The sequence below is a fragment of the Podarcis vaucheri genome, assembly GCF_965113315.1.
Source record: "Podarcis vaucheri genome assembly, chromosome: 7".
Lineage (NCBI taxonomy): Eukaryota > Metazoa > Chordata > Lepidosauria > Squamata > Lacertidae > Podarcis > Podarcis vaucheri.
Genome location: NC_138765.1, coordinates 10,869,270 through 10,887,988, shown reverse-complemented (window position 1 = coordinate 10,887,988; position 18,719 = coordinate 10,869,270). Strand labels below are relative to the sequence as shown.

At 44.3% G+C, this 18,719-nt stretch overlaps 1 protein-coding gene across 3 annotated transcripts in view; it reads right to left on the bottom strand.

Annotated features, from left to right (window-relative positions):
- Positions 1-18,719, bottom strand: part of RELB (RELB proto-oncogene, NF-kB subunit) — a gene marked incomplete at its 3' end in the record, with an annotated part of 31,139 nt that overhangs the window by 6,076 nt on the left and 6,344 nt on the right. For 2 of the 3 annotated variants that reach the window (XM_082231087.1, XM_082231088.1), the window contains 5 exons: positions 17,865-17,918; positions 11,988-12,517; positions 10,719-10,876; positions 1,815-1,906; positions 258-389 (listed from right to left, as the gene is read on the bottom strand). In XM_082231087.1, coding sequence (XP_082087213.1) covers positions 258-389; positions 1,815-1,906; positions 10,719-10,876; positions 11,988-12,517; positions 17,865-17,918 — 966 coding nt within the window. The remainder of the gene's footprint in view (positions 1-257; positions 390-1,814; positions 1,907-10,718; positions 10,877-11,987; positions 12,518-17,864; positions 17,919-18,719) is intronic. The other variant, XM_082231089.1, reaches the window with a different exon arrangement.

Genomic DNA, 18,719 nt, shown 5'->3' with positions numbered 1-18,719 from the left:
CCCCAGATCAGAATATAACGCTTTTGATCATGTGCAGTGTGTCATTCCCTCCTATCCACTAATTACAATCCATTTTCTGGGTTTTGTAGGGTCTCAATCCTAGAAAAAGCACTAGATTGGCTGGATTCCTAACACCATGTCTCTGCTTTCCCCCCCCCGGGTGTTTGTTTACTTGCCCTTGTTATTTTCCTTTGTAACCACGGTTAGAAATAACCACTCGCCCACTTCACCACCTTCCAATACTCCCCACTGCTTACTCTTGTCAAAGATGGGTTCTGAAAGAACAGGGCTGAGGTGCCGCGTCTTCCCTGCGCGATCTTGGTATGAGACTTGAAAACAAATCCTGACCACGTTCATGTCAACCTCCTGGTGATTTTTTAATGAGCCAGCTATACAGAGAGAGAAGGAGAGAGAGAAAGTGAGAAACAGAAAGAGCAAACCAAGCTCAGAATAGACACATTTGTTGTATATGAGCAGAAACAGGGGCTTTTCAGTGGTGGCTCCCCATTTGTGGAAAGCTCTCCTCGGAAAGCCTCGCCTGGCGCCACTATTACATAGCTTTAGGCACCAGTAGGGCTGCCATATGTCCTGGCTTTCCGTGATACGTCTGGGAATTGGACAGCGAAATGGTGTCCAAGCAGATTTTTTGCTGAATTGGCAAAATGCCCGGGAAAACCCAAACATATGTCAAGGAGGGTTGTTATTTTTTTATTTAAAAACTGCTTTAAAAATCCAAGAAAAGCCCAAAAACATTTTGTTTCTTGGGAGATTTTTTGAAGCTAAAAAAACTTTTTTGAAGCTAAAAAAACTTTGCCCTGATTTTCACTTTGGGGAATATGGCAACCCTGAGTTCCAGGCAAAAACATTTCTTTTTCGCCAGCCCTTTGGCTCTCAATTATCTGTGGCCATCTTGAGTGGGTGGGATGTTTTAATCCCATCTTTTAAAGCTAGAATTGTCTTTTACCTGTTTTTCATTCATGCCAGTTTAAATGTACATGTTGGTTTGTATAAATAAGTCCCCAATAAATTTAATAAGTAAGACTTATAGCAGTACTAGTAGCAATAATAAGTAAGTGTTAGGGGTGGTTGGTCCACAGAATAAAACTATGTCTCCCTCCACTTCTATTAGGTATCATAGCACTGGTTCTTGGTGAAAACAACAACCCCATAACTCTTTTCAAAGCCCTCTTTAAGAGAGGGGCAGAGCTGGGGGCAGTGGCGTAGCGTGGGGGGTGCAGGGGGGGCCAGCCGCACCGGGCGCAACATCTGGGGGTTAGGGTTAGGGGGCGCAAATCCACAGGTTAGGGGGCTCAAATTACTTGCCTTGCCCCGGGTGCTGACAACCCACGCTACGCCACTGGCTGGGGGGCCAGATGATGGGCGTTGTAGTCCAAAACATCTACAGCGCAGGTCACAGCAACCAAAATGGCCACCATGCTCTTGCGATAAAAAACAACAGGAAGATGGCGTCCTGGATTTTGGCTTCAAGGTGTGGGCTTCAGGAGGGCCACAGGCTCCCCAGTTTTTCCTTGATGGGCTGCCCAACTCACAAAGGCCTCTGGCCCATAGCTGTCAACTTTCGGATTTGAAAATAAGGGATCAGCAGCCTCACCTGTCCCGGGGACAGTCTACGGGATATCTAACAATCCGGGATAGCAGTGGGAAACGGCGCTGGAATAAGGCTATTTCCCGCAAGAAAAGGGAAGATTGACAGCTATGCTCTGGCCGCCAAATTTTGGTTCTAGTCCTGCAGGAGCTACTATGACCAACCCGGCCTCTCAAGGCGGCCTATGAGAGCGCCCACCCCGCAATACCTTTGAAAGGATCAATCCCAAGTTGCAGCTTTTTCTCTATGGATTCCTCTATGTCCTTCTTCTTCACGCACTGGATCCCAAGATTGTTAAAACTGCAAAGTGATCAGAGGAGAGTTTAGGGTTCAGGAAACCAGAAGGCTGCCAACAAAGGAGGCCTTTTGCTTCCAAGCCGCGTTAAACCACATTGGTCTATTTCTCCATCTAGATCAATGTTGTCTGCAATTCTCAGCATCTTCCTCTTTTTCAGTCCTGACCGGAGACAGCAGGGGATCAAAAGCATACCCAGGAACTTTAAAAGATTTCGAGCCCAGGCCAATAGGCATACGTTTGCACAGAATTTGCATGTACTGTTTCATATGCACAGCTGCAAATTTTGACTGCAAATGCCACGGAAAACAAACCAAGTTATTTCTCATCCAAATAACTCAAAGAAGCCATTCATTCAACTGGCACCCTTTGTACCCTGTCCCAGATCACTCCATTGCACTTCCTCTTCAATTTATTTGCTGCCCAATTCTTTTCCCAACAGATCCTGCTTGAAATCAGTTGGATTCCCCTTCAATTACTCCCAGATCATCTCATTTATTATTATTTTTAAAACACACTTACTCAAAAGTTATAATACAGCTTTGTCCACTGTCGTCATATGTAATATTTGTAATATCTCTAAATCGTAATTCCAATCCTCAATTCCTCATCACCTTCATCTCTAAATATGGTTATCTTAAATTAATTTATCCCCCTAAAATAAGTCAGATTGTGCATGCACACACAATACAGTGTGGTGTAGCAGAAAAAAATATTAATGCTATTCTAGGCTGCATCAACAAATTATAGAGTCCAGATCAAGGGAAGCAATAGTCCCGCTCTAGTCTGCCTTGGTCAAACCACACCTGGAGTCCTGTGTCCAGTTCTGGGCACCACAATTTAAGAAGGATACTGATAAACTGGAAGATGTGCAGAGGAAGGCAACCAAGATGGAAACCATGCCATATGTGGAATGGTTGAGGGAGTTAGGTATGTTTAGCCTGGAAAAGAGGAAACTGAGAGGAAATATGAGAGCCAACTTCAAATATTTCAAGGGCTGGCACACAGAAGATGCAGTAAACTTGTTTTCTGCTCCTCTGGAAGCTAGGACCTGAACCAAAGGCTTCAAGATACAAGAAAGGAGATTCCAACTGAATACAGTGGTGCCCCGCAAGACGAAAAACTCGCAAAACGAAAGGTTTTTTCGTTTTCGAGTTGCCTCGCAAGACGAATTTCCCTATGGGCTTGCTTCGCAAAACGAAGCTTGCCCCGCAAGCTCCGGGGACAGCGGGAAGCGCAGCGCGTCTTCCCCGCTGTCCCCGGACCTCTTTTGAAGCAAGGGGCGGCGGGGAGAAGCGATCTTCTCCCCGCAGCCCCTTGCTTCAAAAGAGGGGACAGAGCGGCGCTTCCCCTCTGTCCCCAGACGGTCTCCATAGGAACGCCTTGATTGATTTTCAATGCATTCCTATGGGAAACCGTGCTTCGCAAGACGAAAAACTCGCAAGAAGAAAAAACTTGCGGAACGAATTAATTTCGTCTTGCGAGGCACCACTGTATTGGGAAGAACTTTCTAAAGGTAAGAGCTGTTTGAAAGGGCAACAGACTCCCTTCGTGGACTCTCCTTCCTTGGGAGGTGTTTAAGCAAATACAACAAGAAAGAAGAAAAAAAAACACAAATACCAAATTACACACAAGAATAACCATGGACACATAATTTTCTTAGCAAACAATAAAACATCTATTGGTCTTAACACTAAAGAGCCAACCTCCCATCTATTCCATATTTCAAATTCATATTACTTATTGCCAATACACACTTTTATCATAATTAAACTTATTCTTAATAAATCTAATTTCTTACATCTACCTTGCAACTATTTCTGAAGTTCCTCGAATGCTGCAGCAGAATTTAAACTACTATATTTATTTTTCAGATATTCTTTGAAAACCTTCCATTTTGAAACAAATTCCTGTTTTGATTTATTCTTTATTTTTTCTGATAAACCAGAGGAGACTCTTGAGAGTCCCATGGACTGCAAGAAGATCAAACCTATCCATTCTTAAGGAAATCAGCCCTGAGTGCTCACTGGAAGGACAGATCCTGAAGCTGAGGCTCCAGTACTTTGGCCACCTCATGAGAAGAGAAGACTCCCTGGAAAAGACCCTGATGTTGGGAATGAATGAATGAATGAATGAATGAATGAATAAATTTATTACGGTCATAGACCAGAAGAAAGGGGAAAAAAAAAACATAAAAGGCAGCAATAATTTACAAGGGAATGGTGGTGTCAGTTAAAAATTGTAAAATTATACATAAAAACAATGCACATATACACACACACCCACACACACACACATATACATACTCATATATGCACTACAGTATATGCATGGGCTTAAAAAAGGGGGGGGCTTATCCAGGGGTCAGATCTTTTACTTTTTTACAGCTAATGCCCTCCGCTTGATCGCGGCCGCAGAAAACTTGGCCACTTTCAATGTTACTTCTGGGTTTTTGTCTCCTAGTAGGATTTTCAGCTGCTGAGATTCAGATCGACCTGGAAATTTCTGAACGATAGGGGAGATAAACAGTAACCTGATATCCCCGTAAAGGTCGCAGTGTAACAGCACATGTGAAGCCGTTTCCACCTCCTTCAGACCACATGGGCAAACTCGTTCAGCATAGGGTGTGCCCTCGTATCTGCCCTTTAGTAAGGCAGATGGCAATACATCAAATCTAGTAAGGGTAAACGCCCGCCTATATTTTGCGATTTGTAGGTCCATCAAATATGGGGTTAGGTTAAACCCTTTTCCATAATCTTGGATAGCTGGATATTTATCTATCTTGCTCATATGGTCCTGAAGCTCTATATCTCCTATTCGCTGGCTCACCATCATTTTAGCCTTTTCAAAGCCTGAGGCTATAAGTTCTTGTGAGGAAAGCCCCAGGCCCCTCAGTTTTTCATAGAGCGACAATCTCCATTTAGACTGGAACGGGTCTAGTAGAGTCAATGGAGCCACTCCCACTGGGAAAAATATGAGTTTTAGCCAGAAATGAATCTTCAGGATCCATATCTTGGCATTAATAGGGAGTTGGCCAACCTCCAGCCTAACGGCAGTGTTAGAGACACAGGTAGGTAACCCTAGTAGGGAACGATAAAATTTAGTTTGTACAGATTCCAGGGACTTGAGTTTTTGACAATTAAATATCTGGGTGCCATAGGTCAATTGCGGAAGTATTTTTGCAACAAAGACCTGGGAGGCAGCGGGAACATATTGACCTCCTTTTCTATAAAAGAATCTTATGATAGCTCTGGAAGATCTTTGCGCATTTACAATGGAATTCTTAATCTGATGGCACCAAGATCCCTTCTCATCGAAAATTATTCCAAGATATCTAAAAGATGTTACTTGCTCAATAGGTTGGTTATTAATTTTCCATTTATGTCGGAGTTTTCTCTTGGAGAACACCATAATTTTTGATTTGGTGTAGTTTATTATTAGGTGTTCAGCTTCGCAATACTCTGTAAGAGCTCGTAAAAGTTTTCTTAGACCCACACAAGAGAAGGAAATAAGGGCCGCATCATCCGCGTACAAAAGGACCGGGATTGGTGTATTATTTAGATTTGGGGAGTGAGTACTTGCTTCCTCCATCTTTCCGACTAAGGAGTTTATATAGAAGTTAAAAAGAATAGGGGCAAGAACACAGCCTTGCTTAACACCATGGGAACTTTGGATTTCCTTTGATAGGTTCCCATAACGGTCACATCTAACACGGATCCGAGTATTTTCATGTAGTCTACGGATAAGAAGCAAAAGACGTCTATCGATGTTTGTGACATTTAGTTTTTCCCAAAGTCTGTGCCGGGGTATCGAGTCGAAGGCTGATTTGAAATCTATAAAGGCTACATAGAGAGAGCCTCCTTTCTTTGAGGTGTATTTCTCCACTAGATGTTGCAATACCAGTCCTTGGTCTAGAGTTGATCTATGTGCCCTGAAGCCAGCCTGGGCTTCCTTTAGGATGTGCTCCTGTTCTAGCCAGTCCGCAAACTTTTCACGTAAGTGAGTTGCATAAAGTTTGCTGATGATGCTTAAGAGACTGATTGGTCTGTAATTGGCTGGATCAAGTTTACAGCCTTTCTTGAATATGGGAACGATGATTGCCAATCCCCAGTCCTCTGGTATTATTGCTGTTTGATCTATGCTGGTGAAAAGGGTGGCAAGGACTGGGGCCCACCAGTCAATATTGGCTTTGAGAAGTTCAGGAGAGATGTTATCTGCTCCCGGGGCTTTTCTGTATTTGAGTGCCTGAATAAGCCTCCTAATCTCCGCAACCGACACCGGAGGCCACTCATCATCTGCCGCACACTGTATTAGTGGCTGTGTCAGAGGCAGAGCTGAATATGAAGATTGAAAAAATGCCTCCCAAGTCCCTGCAGGTATAGTATACTCCACTTCTGAGGAAGTAGGTCGCACTCCATTTGCTACCAGTCTCCAGAAGGTGGCCGAATCTCTCTCTCTGGATGCATCTATTAGGCATTTCCATTCTCTTTTCTGTGCCAGGAGTTTTTTGTTTTTGATCAAAATTTTATAATTCCGTTTATCTTCAAACCAGCCCGTGGGGAGTTGGGGTAAATTGGCAGATCTATAATTCTTGTATTTTTTCAGTAAATTTAGCTTCATATCCTGACATTCTTGATCGAACCAGGGTTTGGAGTTTTTATATACTGAGGATTGTCTACTTGGCCTGTTCCTTTTTTCCTTCAGGGGATCTTGAAGGAGTAAAATTAGCTCCTGAAATAAATTTATCTTTAATTCATGGCTTGAGGAAGTTATGAGGTTTTCTCTCTTAATGAGGAATTCCTTTGAGCATAGCCTACTTGAAATTTCCTTATGCAGTTCATCTGTCCATCTAATGCACGAATATCTGAGCTCCAAAGCTGTAGGGCTCGAATGCTCGATTTTTTCAGCGCAGGATAAATCCTTTCCCGCAGCCACAAGTGCACTTAATGGCAGATGATCACTGTCTAAGCGCTCCTCCACTTTGCATTCCAGAACTTTGCTTTGAAGATCATACGACACAATTATATAATCAATTGTGGAGGCGCCATTGTTAGATATAAATGTGAATTCTCCGACCTTCTCCCCCTCTGTGCGGCCATTTAATATAACCAGGTCCAACTTATTGACCAAGTGTAGTAGGCATAAGCCGGCATAATTGCAGCCTTTATCCTTTGAGATTCTAGCTGGTATTGGGTGGGTTTCCTCTATAATGGGGGCTGTTTCGTGGAAATGGGCACACAAAGCCTCATCAGATTGTCCAGTTCTGGCATTTAGGTCACCTGCCACCACTACAGAGGCATCAGGAAATTGATTTAGTAGTTTGTCAAGATACTGTTCTAATTGAGCCCAAGTATTTCTTATCAGTCTTTTCTCTCTTTGTGGAGGTAGGTATACATTAATCAACAGCCAGCTTTGGGTTCTCCACTGTACTTGCACAGCTGTGGCCAGATGGTCTAGTGGGTCTAGTTTTTTAAATGTGGCCCTTAGCCTTGTTGAGATTAAGGTAACTAACCCACCTTTAACTCGCCCCCCTCTAGTACTTGAAAGACCTGGGAGGGAGAACGCAGAAAAACCATTTAACTCCACTTCACTTGTGCTCCAGGTCTCCTGGAGGAAAACAATGTCATGTCTCTGGATATATTTAGCAAAGGATTGGTCAGAACACCTCTTTTGCCAACCTGCAATATTCCAAGTTAGCAAGGCAAGGTTGCACGTTGTCTTGCCAACAGTTGATCTTAGTCAATTTGCCTTTGAAAGATTTTTTGGGCCTATCTTTTTATCTGTTAGTTGGATTTCATTCATTTTGGCAATGTCCATAGATGTATTATCGCCCAGGTACTCAATGGAATCAGTTGAAGGGTGCAGCGTGCTAACGTTAGTGATCAGTACTCCTTTTTTTGGCGAGTCCACCTTGAGGTGTTCTATTTGACTGGTGCCAAGTTCATCCTCATCCAGGTACCTCATGCTGGTCCAAGAGCGCGTTGTGGTTGCCATAGGGATGGTTTCCTTCTCAGATGGTAGGTTGTTGCTGTCCCTTACGCACTGTGTTGGATCTGTTGTTGTCAGGTTTATCTCTGCAGCTGCAGAGGTAATATAAGGGTAGTCTTTCGTGGTTGCCATAGGGATGGTTTCCTTCTTAGGTGGTAGATTGTTGCTGTCCCTTACGCACTGTGTTGGATCTGTTGTTAACAGCTTTATCTCCGCAATTGTAGAGATATTATAAAAGTAGTCTTTCATGAGGTCTGTCTTAACTTTTTCAGAGAGGTTCTCTTTCTTCAATTGGTCCGTTGCCGGTTCTTTCTCTCTTACTTTTTCCTGAGCATTCATCTCTGTTAACTTATTTCTAAGGGTCTCCAATCTTCTCAAAATCTCAGATTGGGCAAAGAAAGGCAACAATCCAAACTGATTTATTAATGCCTTTTCTTCTGGATAAAAGTTATCCATCCCCTCATTAGGCAATCTCATCTCCTGTCTTAGTTTCAAGGGCCCTTGCTCAGTATGTTCCAGTTTGTCTTTTGAGTGTCCTCTCTCCTCCTTTGGTTTACAAGTAAATCTTATCTCAGCAGTCGTAAACTCATCAGGGAACAATTTCAAACATGTGCTGTTTTCGAAAAATCTTGTTACCGTTATCCTTTTCTTTGACAGCAGGTATCTTGATCTATATATATATTTAGCCAAGTTTTGATCTTTGAAGGAGGTAATCACTCGCAGAGAATATCCATTGTAGAATATAAAATCTACTGAGGTAATGTCATTTAATTTTATTTTCCCTGGCAGCATATCATCTAAAATATTCACAAAATGCACCAAGCGTTCTTCCTGTGTAAGGAAGCCCTTTGGCTTCGGGTAGTTGAGAAAAGCTAACTTCCTATCTGCCAACATCAGTTTCCATCCTTTATCCTGGGGCAGGTCTTGCCCTGCTACTGGCTCATCTTGAAATCTGCCATAATCAATAGTGTGGGGTGAGTCTTCTTTAATATTTATGGATCCTTGGGGTTTCAGCATAGAGCACCCGGGTAGTGATTCCATTTCCTCACTTGTTTTATTAGGCAGCAATGATGTTTCTTTCAGAGACTTCAGCTGGATCTTTTTTCCTGGATCCACATTGTTGTTCTCTCTGCTGCCATGTGTAGCAGGTTTGTTAGAGTTTGTTTTTGATTTTGTTGGAATCAGCTTATATAGTCTTTTCCAGCATACTTTGCATGCACGTCGGTTTGTAACAGATTTCCTTGCAGTTTTTATGTTCTTACTTTTCTTTTTAGTTTCAGCTTTCTTCTTATGGGATCTCTTACTAATGCCTCGCTTCTTTTGATTTACTTCAATAGGAAATTCAGTTTTAGGGGCAGATACATGCAGTCCTATGTCCTTTCCTTGGTGTAAATGATTTTCCGCTGCTGATCCTTGTGTGCACTTGCTGGTTGCTGGTTGCTTTATATATTCTGGCCCTTGAGGGGTGGTTTGTGGATCAACACCATAAGGTTCTGAGCCTTTAGCTTGGAAGGGATAATTTTCCACTAATGTCAGGAGCAGCCCGTTTGTTATTGTTAAGTATTTTTTCATAGCTGCCAGATCCAGATTTATAGAGAGCAGCCAGTCCTGAGGATAGCAGTCATTGTTTTCCGTCTGGGAGCCCATAGATGAAGTCTGGGGTTTCTGGGAGTTTCGGGTTTCTTCCTGTAGCTCTGAAGATAATATCTCAGCCAAGACTATTTCATGGGCCAGGCTCATTGTGTTTCTATTTTGGTTGTTATTCTCTGTGTCCTGTATTCCTCTAGAGAAGGTTGAGTGATCTTGAGCAGCAGAGGGAAAAGGAAGAGCCTCATCCTGCTTCAACTCAGCCATCTCAGCCATCTTTTGCTCATTTCCATTTCCATTTCCATTTTCGTTGTCCCTTGTGTGCAAAAAGTATTGCGTGATTTTACTCTGTTTCTCATAACACTCCTGGAACAGTGGACTTGTCACTATCCCCAGGTCCCTACATTGCTTTCTGGTAAGTACCATTTGTAAATCTTTGTAAATCTTTGTCCACCCAGCTATGGGCTAAGGTCCAAAATGAGGCAAGATTTGGGATAGCTGTTTGTGGTTTGTAATTTGATAGCTTGTAGTTCAGAGCGTAACACGGAGTTGGCAATAAATCAGCTGTCAACCGTTTTCCTTGTTGTCGGTCAGACTTGAGGGGTGCGGCGTCGCGGGGAGCAAAACCCTCCGGACATCAAGATAACAAGGTAACAAGGTAGCAAAGGAGCTCTTTTTCTTTAGAAGCAGCAAGCTAAAAGGACTATTAAACTACTTAAAAAACTCTGGAGGAGTTAAAAAATATTATAAAGGGAGTTTCAAAGGTTGGCCCGGTGTCGAGCCTGTTTAAAAAGCAGATTTAGAACTTGCCTCAGATAACCTCCAGAACTCTGCAGCTAGTTCGGCGGCCATCTTCTCTGTAGCCCTGATGTTGGGAAAGATGGAGGGCACAAGGAGAAGGGGGCAACAGAGGATGAGATGGTTGGACAGTGTTCTCGAAGCTACCAGCATGAGTTTGACCAAACTGCGGGAGGCAGTGGAAGACAGGAATGCCTGGCTTGCTCTGGTCGAGGGGGTCACGAAGGGTCGTACATGACTAAACAACAACAGTTGTCACAGAGCTGCAATTGCCAGAGTGCTTTAACTATCAATCCCTCTCCACAGGGAACTCTGGGAACTATAGCTATGTGAGAAGGAACAGGGCTCCCCTAACAACTCTCAGCACCTTTAACAGGCCCCACAGCAAACACAGTGCTGCAGCCAACTCTCCGCAGAGCGTCAAGCAATGCAAGGCGTTCTTACCTGTGCTTGGGGTTGGCTCGGGGCTTCAGCGTCACTTCGCAGAGACCATTGTTGCAATCTTTCCCCACCAGGCTGTGAGGGTGGATCCGGTGAGGCCAATCCTTCCACACCAAGCACGCTGTCACCTTCGCTTCTGGGATGCCTGCAAAGTTCTGCAGCTGGAGAAACAAACAGAGAAGGAGGAGGCCTTCTTCAGGGGCCACCACCAAGGAGCCCACGGGCCGCTATTGGCTGAGCTGCCCCTACAGCACCTTCCCAAAGGGCAAGACTTTCACGGGTTCTGTGCAGTTCTTCACACAGCCTTCACCAACCTGTTGGCCTTAACACGGCCTTTCTCAACCTCGGGTCGCCAGATGTTGTTGGACTACAACGCCCATCGTCCATGACCATTGGATCCTGTGAGCTAAGGACGATGGGACTTGTAGTCCAAAACATCTGCAGCGCAGCCGGTCGGCAAAGGCGATCTTTTAAACAACGGCTGACCGCAATCTGGGCTTTGATGAAACACACTGTTGTGGCAGGCCCCTAGCTGGCTCCAGCCCACTGGCCAGCAGCCGGTCAAACTCTGGTCCTCGGTTCGGCATCAATCTGCGATTCAGAGCTTCAGAAGCCTTTCAGAAGCTGAGCACGCAAGCCAGCAGAGATAAACTCTTCGCGACAGAAGGGCAGGCAGAGGCATATGTAAAGCATATTTAAAGGTAAAGGTAAAGGGAGCCCTGACCATTAGGTCCAGTCGTGACCGACTCTGGGATTGCGCACTCATCTCGCTCTATAGGCCGAGCGAGCTGGCGTTTGTCCGCAGACAGCTTCCGGGTCATGTGGCCAGCATGACTAAGCCGCTTCTGGCGAACCAGAGCAGCGCACGGAAACGCCGTTTACCTTCCCGCTGGAGCAGTACCTATTTATCTACTTGCACTTTGACATGCTTTCGAACTGCTAGGTGGACAGGAGCAGGGACCGAGCAACGGGAGCTCACCCTGTCGCGGGGATTTGAACCGCCGACCTTCTGATCGGCAAGTCCTAGGCTCTGTGGTTTAACCCACAGCGCCACCCGCGTCCCTAAAGCATATTTACAAGCAGTTTATTCAGCATAGATCAGGACAAAGAAAACATGTCTGCTCTCCTTCATGTCCAGGCAAGAAGCGTAAGGCAAAAGCTACACACAAACGGAAGTTCCCAGCAGGCTGTGCTGGAATGTAAACAGACATGCGGCATACAACATCTGTTTAGGTGGAACAGAACATCAGTATCCTAACACACACCACTCACCTCAATGGTCGGCAGAGTTTTGTTGGTCTCGGTGCTGAATTCGCCCAAGATGCTTCCAGCCGACCTGCCTTCGCACTGGTAACGGAAACGCATGCCCCTCTGCTTGGGCTGCTCCGTGATCACCAGCCTGGGCGGCTCCTTGATGACGTCGTCCAACTGCTCTCGGGACATCCCTGGGCGCAGGGAAGAGGGGAGAGGGGGCCACGAGTCATCAGAGCATCGGCTACTAGGCAGCAACGGCAGGGACGTCCCCCTTGGAACCAGCTGGGGCCTTAGCGTCAAGTTGTTAAGGTTCTGAGAGAGCTGGGAAGGAGACGGGTCTCGCAGCGCGCAAGAGGCTGAGAAGGAGGAGCCGTAGGGTCGCACCAGGCTCATGCCCATCGGCTCAGCTGGTCTCGGCATTCCAGCTGGTGATGCTAAGTTGGAGCGTTTGGGGATCAGCTCGGCTGGCCCGTTAAGCGAGACCCTGGGGGGAAGCGAGACGGGATCCACCTCGAAGCCATCTTCCTTAATCAGTTCATCAATGATTGCTGCAAGGCAGAATGAGAGCAGGGAGAGGTTAAGTTCCAGCTTCCGTTCAAAGCGTTGATATTCACGTTTAAACCTCTGAATGGCCTTGGACTTTACGCATCTCAAGAAATCCCCTTTCCCATAGGAACCACAAGCGCTGCAAGCATCAGCAAGGCTTCTCTTTGAAAGAGCTGGGCATGTGTGGCCTGGAAAAGAGGAGACTGAGAGGAGATGTGATAGCCACCTTCAAATATCTCAAAGGCTGTCATGTGGAAGATGGAGAAAGCTTGTTTTCTCCTGCTCTGGAGGGCAGGGCTTGAACCAATGCTGATGGCGCCGCCACTGCGTGTTAGGATATTTCCGTTCCACCTTAAAAGGGAGCAGGATGTTTGTGTCACAGCCTGCGTATTTCCTGTTCACAGGATGTTTATGTTTGCTATTGCTTTCGTTTCTCTCTCTCTATCTGAGACACTGTCGCAGGCAGTCATGTCTTTCTCTGTTCTGATCAACGCTGAATAAAGCTTGTAAATAATGCTCTCCTGAGTGCGACTTTTGGCTGTGCATTATCTGCTGATAAGAGTGTGCATGAGCTCTGGAATGTGGCAAGTTATTTTCTAGAAACTCATGTCGCTAATCGATGATACTGCGTGCCTACGGGAGATCGATGGACGTCCGGCTGACGGCTTGGGGCCAGGATGGACTTTATCTCCCTGGCAGTATCCCAACACTGCGACCAGCTACAGCAACGATTCTCAGGAGAAAACCAGGAGGAGGACAGGTCAGAGGAGTTCCAAGGAAACAGTGGGGCAGTGAGGCCCGTAGAGCAGGAGGGGCCAGCAGGAGAGGCAGAATCAGTAAATACAGAGAGGACCCGCGAGGCCGAAAGGACACCGGAACCAGAGCCACGACTGAGCGAGCCAGTTGCGCCAGACCAAATGGCCCCATTGCAGCCAGCATCCTCAGAACACGAGCCAGAACACAAACCCCTGACCAGGGAACACCCCAGGCCGCAACGCACAGATAGGCCGCCGGCGTACCTTGAGGACTATGAATGCGACCTCCCAGGCAGCACTGGAACTTAGAGGGGAGGGGTGTTATGTACTGAGTTGAATAGGATCCAAAATGCAGCAGTCTGATTGGTCCTAGAACAACAGGATTCAGAATGCAGCAGTCTGATTGGTGCTAGAACAATACATAACAAATGCCTTCAAGCTACAAGAAAGGAGATTACGACTAAACATCAGAAAAAAAACTTTCTGACTGTTGTGTACTGAGCTTGGATCCTAGAACAATAGGCAAGTAGGATCCTAGAATGCAACAACTGATTGGCTTGCAGGAAAAGACCAATCAGGCTCCAGGAGGCAGTTAATCAGCCTATTAGGCTGGTAGGATCATAGAATGTAATAACTGATTGGGCTGCAGGAAAAGACCAATCAGTCTCCAGGAGGGAAGCAGAATCAGCCAATCAGACGGGACTCATTGTGTAAATAATGTATATAAAAGCCTGAGGTTTGGGGGGCAATTCAATCACTGTTTTACTAGCTGCAATAAAGAGCATGAAATCACTACAGGACTCTGAGTATATTTCACTGACGGCAAGAGCTGTTTGATAATGAAACAGACTCCTTTGGGAGGTGGTGGACTCTCCTTCCTTGGAGGTTTTTAAGCAGAGGTTGGACGGCCATCTGTCATGGAGTTGAGATGCCTGCATTGCAAGGGGTTGGACTAGATGACCCTCTACAATTCTATAATTCTCATTACAGTCCCATATTTGTGAGAAGCAGGGTCCTCTTGGTGGTGGCACCTTCCCTGCAGGACATTTCTACTCAATCTTTTAAGAAATTGGTTCAAACACTCATTATCGTCTTAGGGATTGCAGAGTTAGAACTGAACAGTGGGAAATGATATATTATATTAATTGAACAGGATGTTTAAAATAACCTTTGTAAATAAACCAGAAGCTTTTCTTTTGGGAACGATAGGGACAAAACTACCTAAATTGTATATTAAAAAATTTTTATGTATGTGACTACAGCAGCAAGAATACTACTAGCTCCAAAATGGAAAGATGCAGAAGCAAAGGAAGAATGGATACAAAAACTTATGGAATATGCAGAAATGGCAAAACTTACCGGAAAAGTAAGCAATCAAGATAACAAACTTTTTTATAAAAGAACTGAAATGGTTTATTGAATATTCACAGATGAATTGCAAACAGATAAAAACATTGGCAGGATTATTGTAATAACCTGGAGTTCATAAGAGTATCCAGTGGAACCTTGGGTTACATTACCTTCTAGTAACTAACTTTCAGGTTGCGAACACGGCAAACCCAGAAGCGTATACTTCTGGGTTTTGCCGCATGCGCAGAAGTGCTCTACCATGCCGTGCACGTGCGCAGAAGTGGCGCCTCATGCTGCGGACTTTTCGGGGTACGCAAGGACCCCCAGAACGAATTAAGGGTCCACTGTATATTTAAAGTAGATAATGAGCAAATGAAATGAATTTGGATATGCGGAAGATATTAAAAAATAATAATTAAGGAACCGCAGAATGAGGGGGAAGGAAGTCGAACTCTGAAATGTTAAAATGATTGTAAAACTTATGAAATGTATAGATTTGAAAAGTATAAAGAAAAACTTTGTAAAAAAAGTTTTGCCTTCACCTCCAGGAATCTGCATATCCATGGCTACCAGTCATGATGGCTATCCGCTACCTCCGGAATCAGAGGCAATACCACTTGCTGGGAATCAGAGATGGGGCAAGCAATGTTGCGCTTTTGCCCTGCTTGTGTACTTCCCAGAGGCATCAGATTGGACACTGTAAGAACAGAGCACTGAACTAGAAAGGCCTTTGATCAACGGAAATGACTGGCAGAATCCGAGACCAGGGAGAAGAGTCGGTGGAAGAAGATTGGAGGAAAATTTAAACTTATTGGAGGAAATTTAAAACTTATTTACAGAAATATTGTAAAATTTTTGAATGCTGATGACACTGAAATGAATTGAAGGGGTTCTAGCAACAAGGTAAAATGTAAGATGGGATTGATAATAGATAAACTAAATAGGATATGAATTTGCTGAACCAATTCTTAAAAGGGATACAAAAAAGGGAGGCATGAGGAAGTCAGGAAAATAAGTTAACTAAAGAGGAGAAATCAAGAAAGAGGGAGTTTTGTTTTCTTTTATGTGTTTTTTCTTCTTTTTTGTGTTTAATGTTTGTATTTTTGTATTTTGTAATTTTGTATTTTTCTGTTTTTGTATTTTTCTGAACTTTTCTATTGATAAAACTTAATAAAATATTAAAAAAATAATAATAGAAAGGCCTTTGATCAGATCCAGCAAAGCTATTCTTATGTCCTCACTACTGTTCTTTGTCGCTGCTGTTTAGGAGATTTAAAAACAGTGCTTTGTTTAAGTGCCATGGAAATGAAGAAATGGTGTTTCGGCATTACTTGTTTCCTTATGTTTTAGTCTTCTTTTTCATCTTTACAGAACAATCTGACATGATGCTAGTTCTTAGCCGCTGCAGAACCTCCACTATACAGCAGCTACTACTATGCTATAAGATCCACTGCTCTGTGACAGTTTGTATATATACCTTAAGGTCCATAAATAGCAACACCCTAGAGGTCCCGGGCCCTAAGGAAGTTAGATTAGCCTCCATCAGGGCCAGGGCCTTTTCAACACTGGCCCCGGCCTGGTGGAACGCTCTGTCTCATGAGACCAGGGCCCTGCAGGATCTGATTTCTTTCCGCAGGGCCTGTAAGACAGAGTTGTTCCACCTGGCCTTTGGCTTAGAATCAGTTTGATTCCCTCCCCGCTTTCTTTTTCCTTTCTCCTCCTGTGAAGAGGCTGCATCCTAATGTTTTAATGTTGTATTTTAATCTTGTTTTTTAAATTGTATTTTAATCAACTTGTTTTTATTGTTGGTTGTTAGCCGCCCTGAGCCCGGTCTTGGCTGGGGAGGGCGGGGTATAAATAAAAATCATCATCATCATCATCATCATCATCATCATCATTATATGAGTTTGTACTACTGAAGAAGCCCAGGACAGCGAAACAAGGCTAATATTCTGGAAATCCTTGTCTTAGACTCCATGAAAGGATTCTGTGGAACTTTAACAACCTTTTGTGTGGATTGTTGGACTTTATGAACAGACAGGTGGAATAGACACTTACACATATATGGACCTTATGCATGAACTGATTAGAGAATGAACTGATCCACTGGGTCTTCTACTTTTTTTGTTCACCTTTATGAGGTACTTTTGTTGAAATCTACAATTTAATACAATGAATAGTATACTTGATTTATTCAAACGTACAGCCGGTTATGTCTTGTGTGTTTATTGAATATGTTTCAAGTAATCAGAGGCTTGTTGTTGTTTTGCGAACCTCCATTATAGCCAAAAAGAGCCCAGAATGGGAAAGGAGAACAATGCACAAAGTAGAAAACACAAAAGCAACGCATGCTCCACCAACATCTCTTGAAACACTGCCACAGCTCACTGATCAGACAGAACGCCTGAGTGACTTCCACACACAGAAGCAGCCGCTGAACTCTGACAGATCTCTATGTCTTAACATGGTACTGGTGCATAGAATCTAGTTCACACATTTAGATTAAAGCCACTGAGTTATGCGACACTAAGGGACATACACACATGTACGAATCAGTACTTTAACCACCAACTGGTCCTCCACACATACACAGAGGACTTGGTTTAGATGCAACAGTCAAACCATGATTTTTGCCATCTCGAATGGGCTTTGTGCTCCTGCTCCTCCCCTCCCTCCATCATTTCCCGGTTCACACAAACCATGGTTTGTCATTACATCTGAATCGGCAAACTATGGTTTCCCTCCCAATGAGGAATGTTAATCAAACTACAGTTTCCAGTTCTAGTTTGGAAGAAAACTGTGGTTTGGCCAGTTGGATGCAACATCAAATAGCTGCTTGCTGAACCAGGAAATACAGTAAAGGATATGTGCTTAAGCTCTGAAGGGCAAACCATGCTTTGGTCATTAAATGTGAACCAAGCCACATGCAGAAAAAGAAGAGTTTGGATTTGATATCCCGCTTTATCACTACCCGAAGGAGTCTCAAAGCGCCTAACATTCTCCTTTCCCTTCCTCCCCCACAACAAACACTCTGTGAGGTGAGTGGGGCTGAGAGACTTCAAAGAAGTGTGACTGGCCCAAGGTCATCCAGCAGCTGCATGTGGAGGAGCGGAGACGCGAACCCGATTCACCAGATTACGAGTCTACCGCTCTTAACCACTGCACCACGCTGGATCTCACTTACTGTATGTTCCTTGTATATGTCAAGAATATATCATCCTAATATTGATTTTTTTTTCCTTACCTGAAGTGTGCTTCACTACTCTGCCCCAAACCCCAGAATCCTTACCTAATTCATCTGAAAAGAAAAGAAAGATAGATCAGCATTTTAAATCAAATCACAGCATATTCCGCCTGTCTGCACATATTGAACAGTGAGGGGTTCACAACCCAGCCCATGTTTACTAACTCAGCAGCCCTGCCTTCATTAAATGGTCATTAGGGGTCCCCTGGGAAGAGGGATTGATTGAAAAATTAACAGCAATAATTTAAGACTTTTGAAAAGCTTTTTTAAAAAACTAAAAGCACATAAAAACTTTTAAGTACAGTGGTGCCTCGCAAGACGAAAAGAATCCGTTCCGCAAGTCTCTTCGTCTTGAGGTTTTTTCGTCTTGCAAAGCAAGCCCATTAGCGGATTAGCGCTATTAGCGGCTTAGCGGATCAGCTGATAAGCGGTTTAGCGGCTTGGCGGATCAGCTGATAAGCGGCTTAGCGGATCAGCTGTTAAGCGGCTTAGCGGCTTGGGATCAGCTGATAAGCGGCTTAGCGGCTTGGGAAAAAGGGGGGGGCCCACAGGAACTCGCAAGACATTTCCATATTGCGAAGCAAGCCCATAGGAAATTCGTTTTGCGAAGCACCTCCAAAACGGAAAACCCTTTCGTCTAGCGGGTTTTCCGTCTTGCGAGGCATTCGTCTTGCGGGGCACCACTGTACTGTAACCCATCCTGGAACCCTACGATAAATGCAAATAATAACAGTAACAATAGTTCCTAGTCTTTCACTTTTTTATTTCTTTCATCGCTAACAGAGGAAGAATTAAACTCTGGGTTTCTAAGAAGTTGATCAAAGGGCTACACGTGAAGCGAACGCAAGCGGTCCT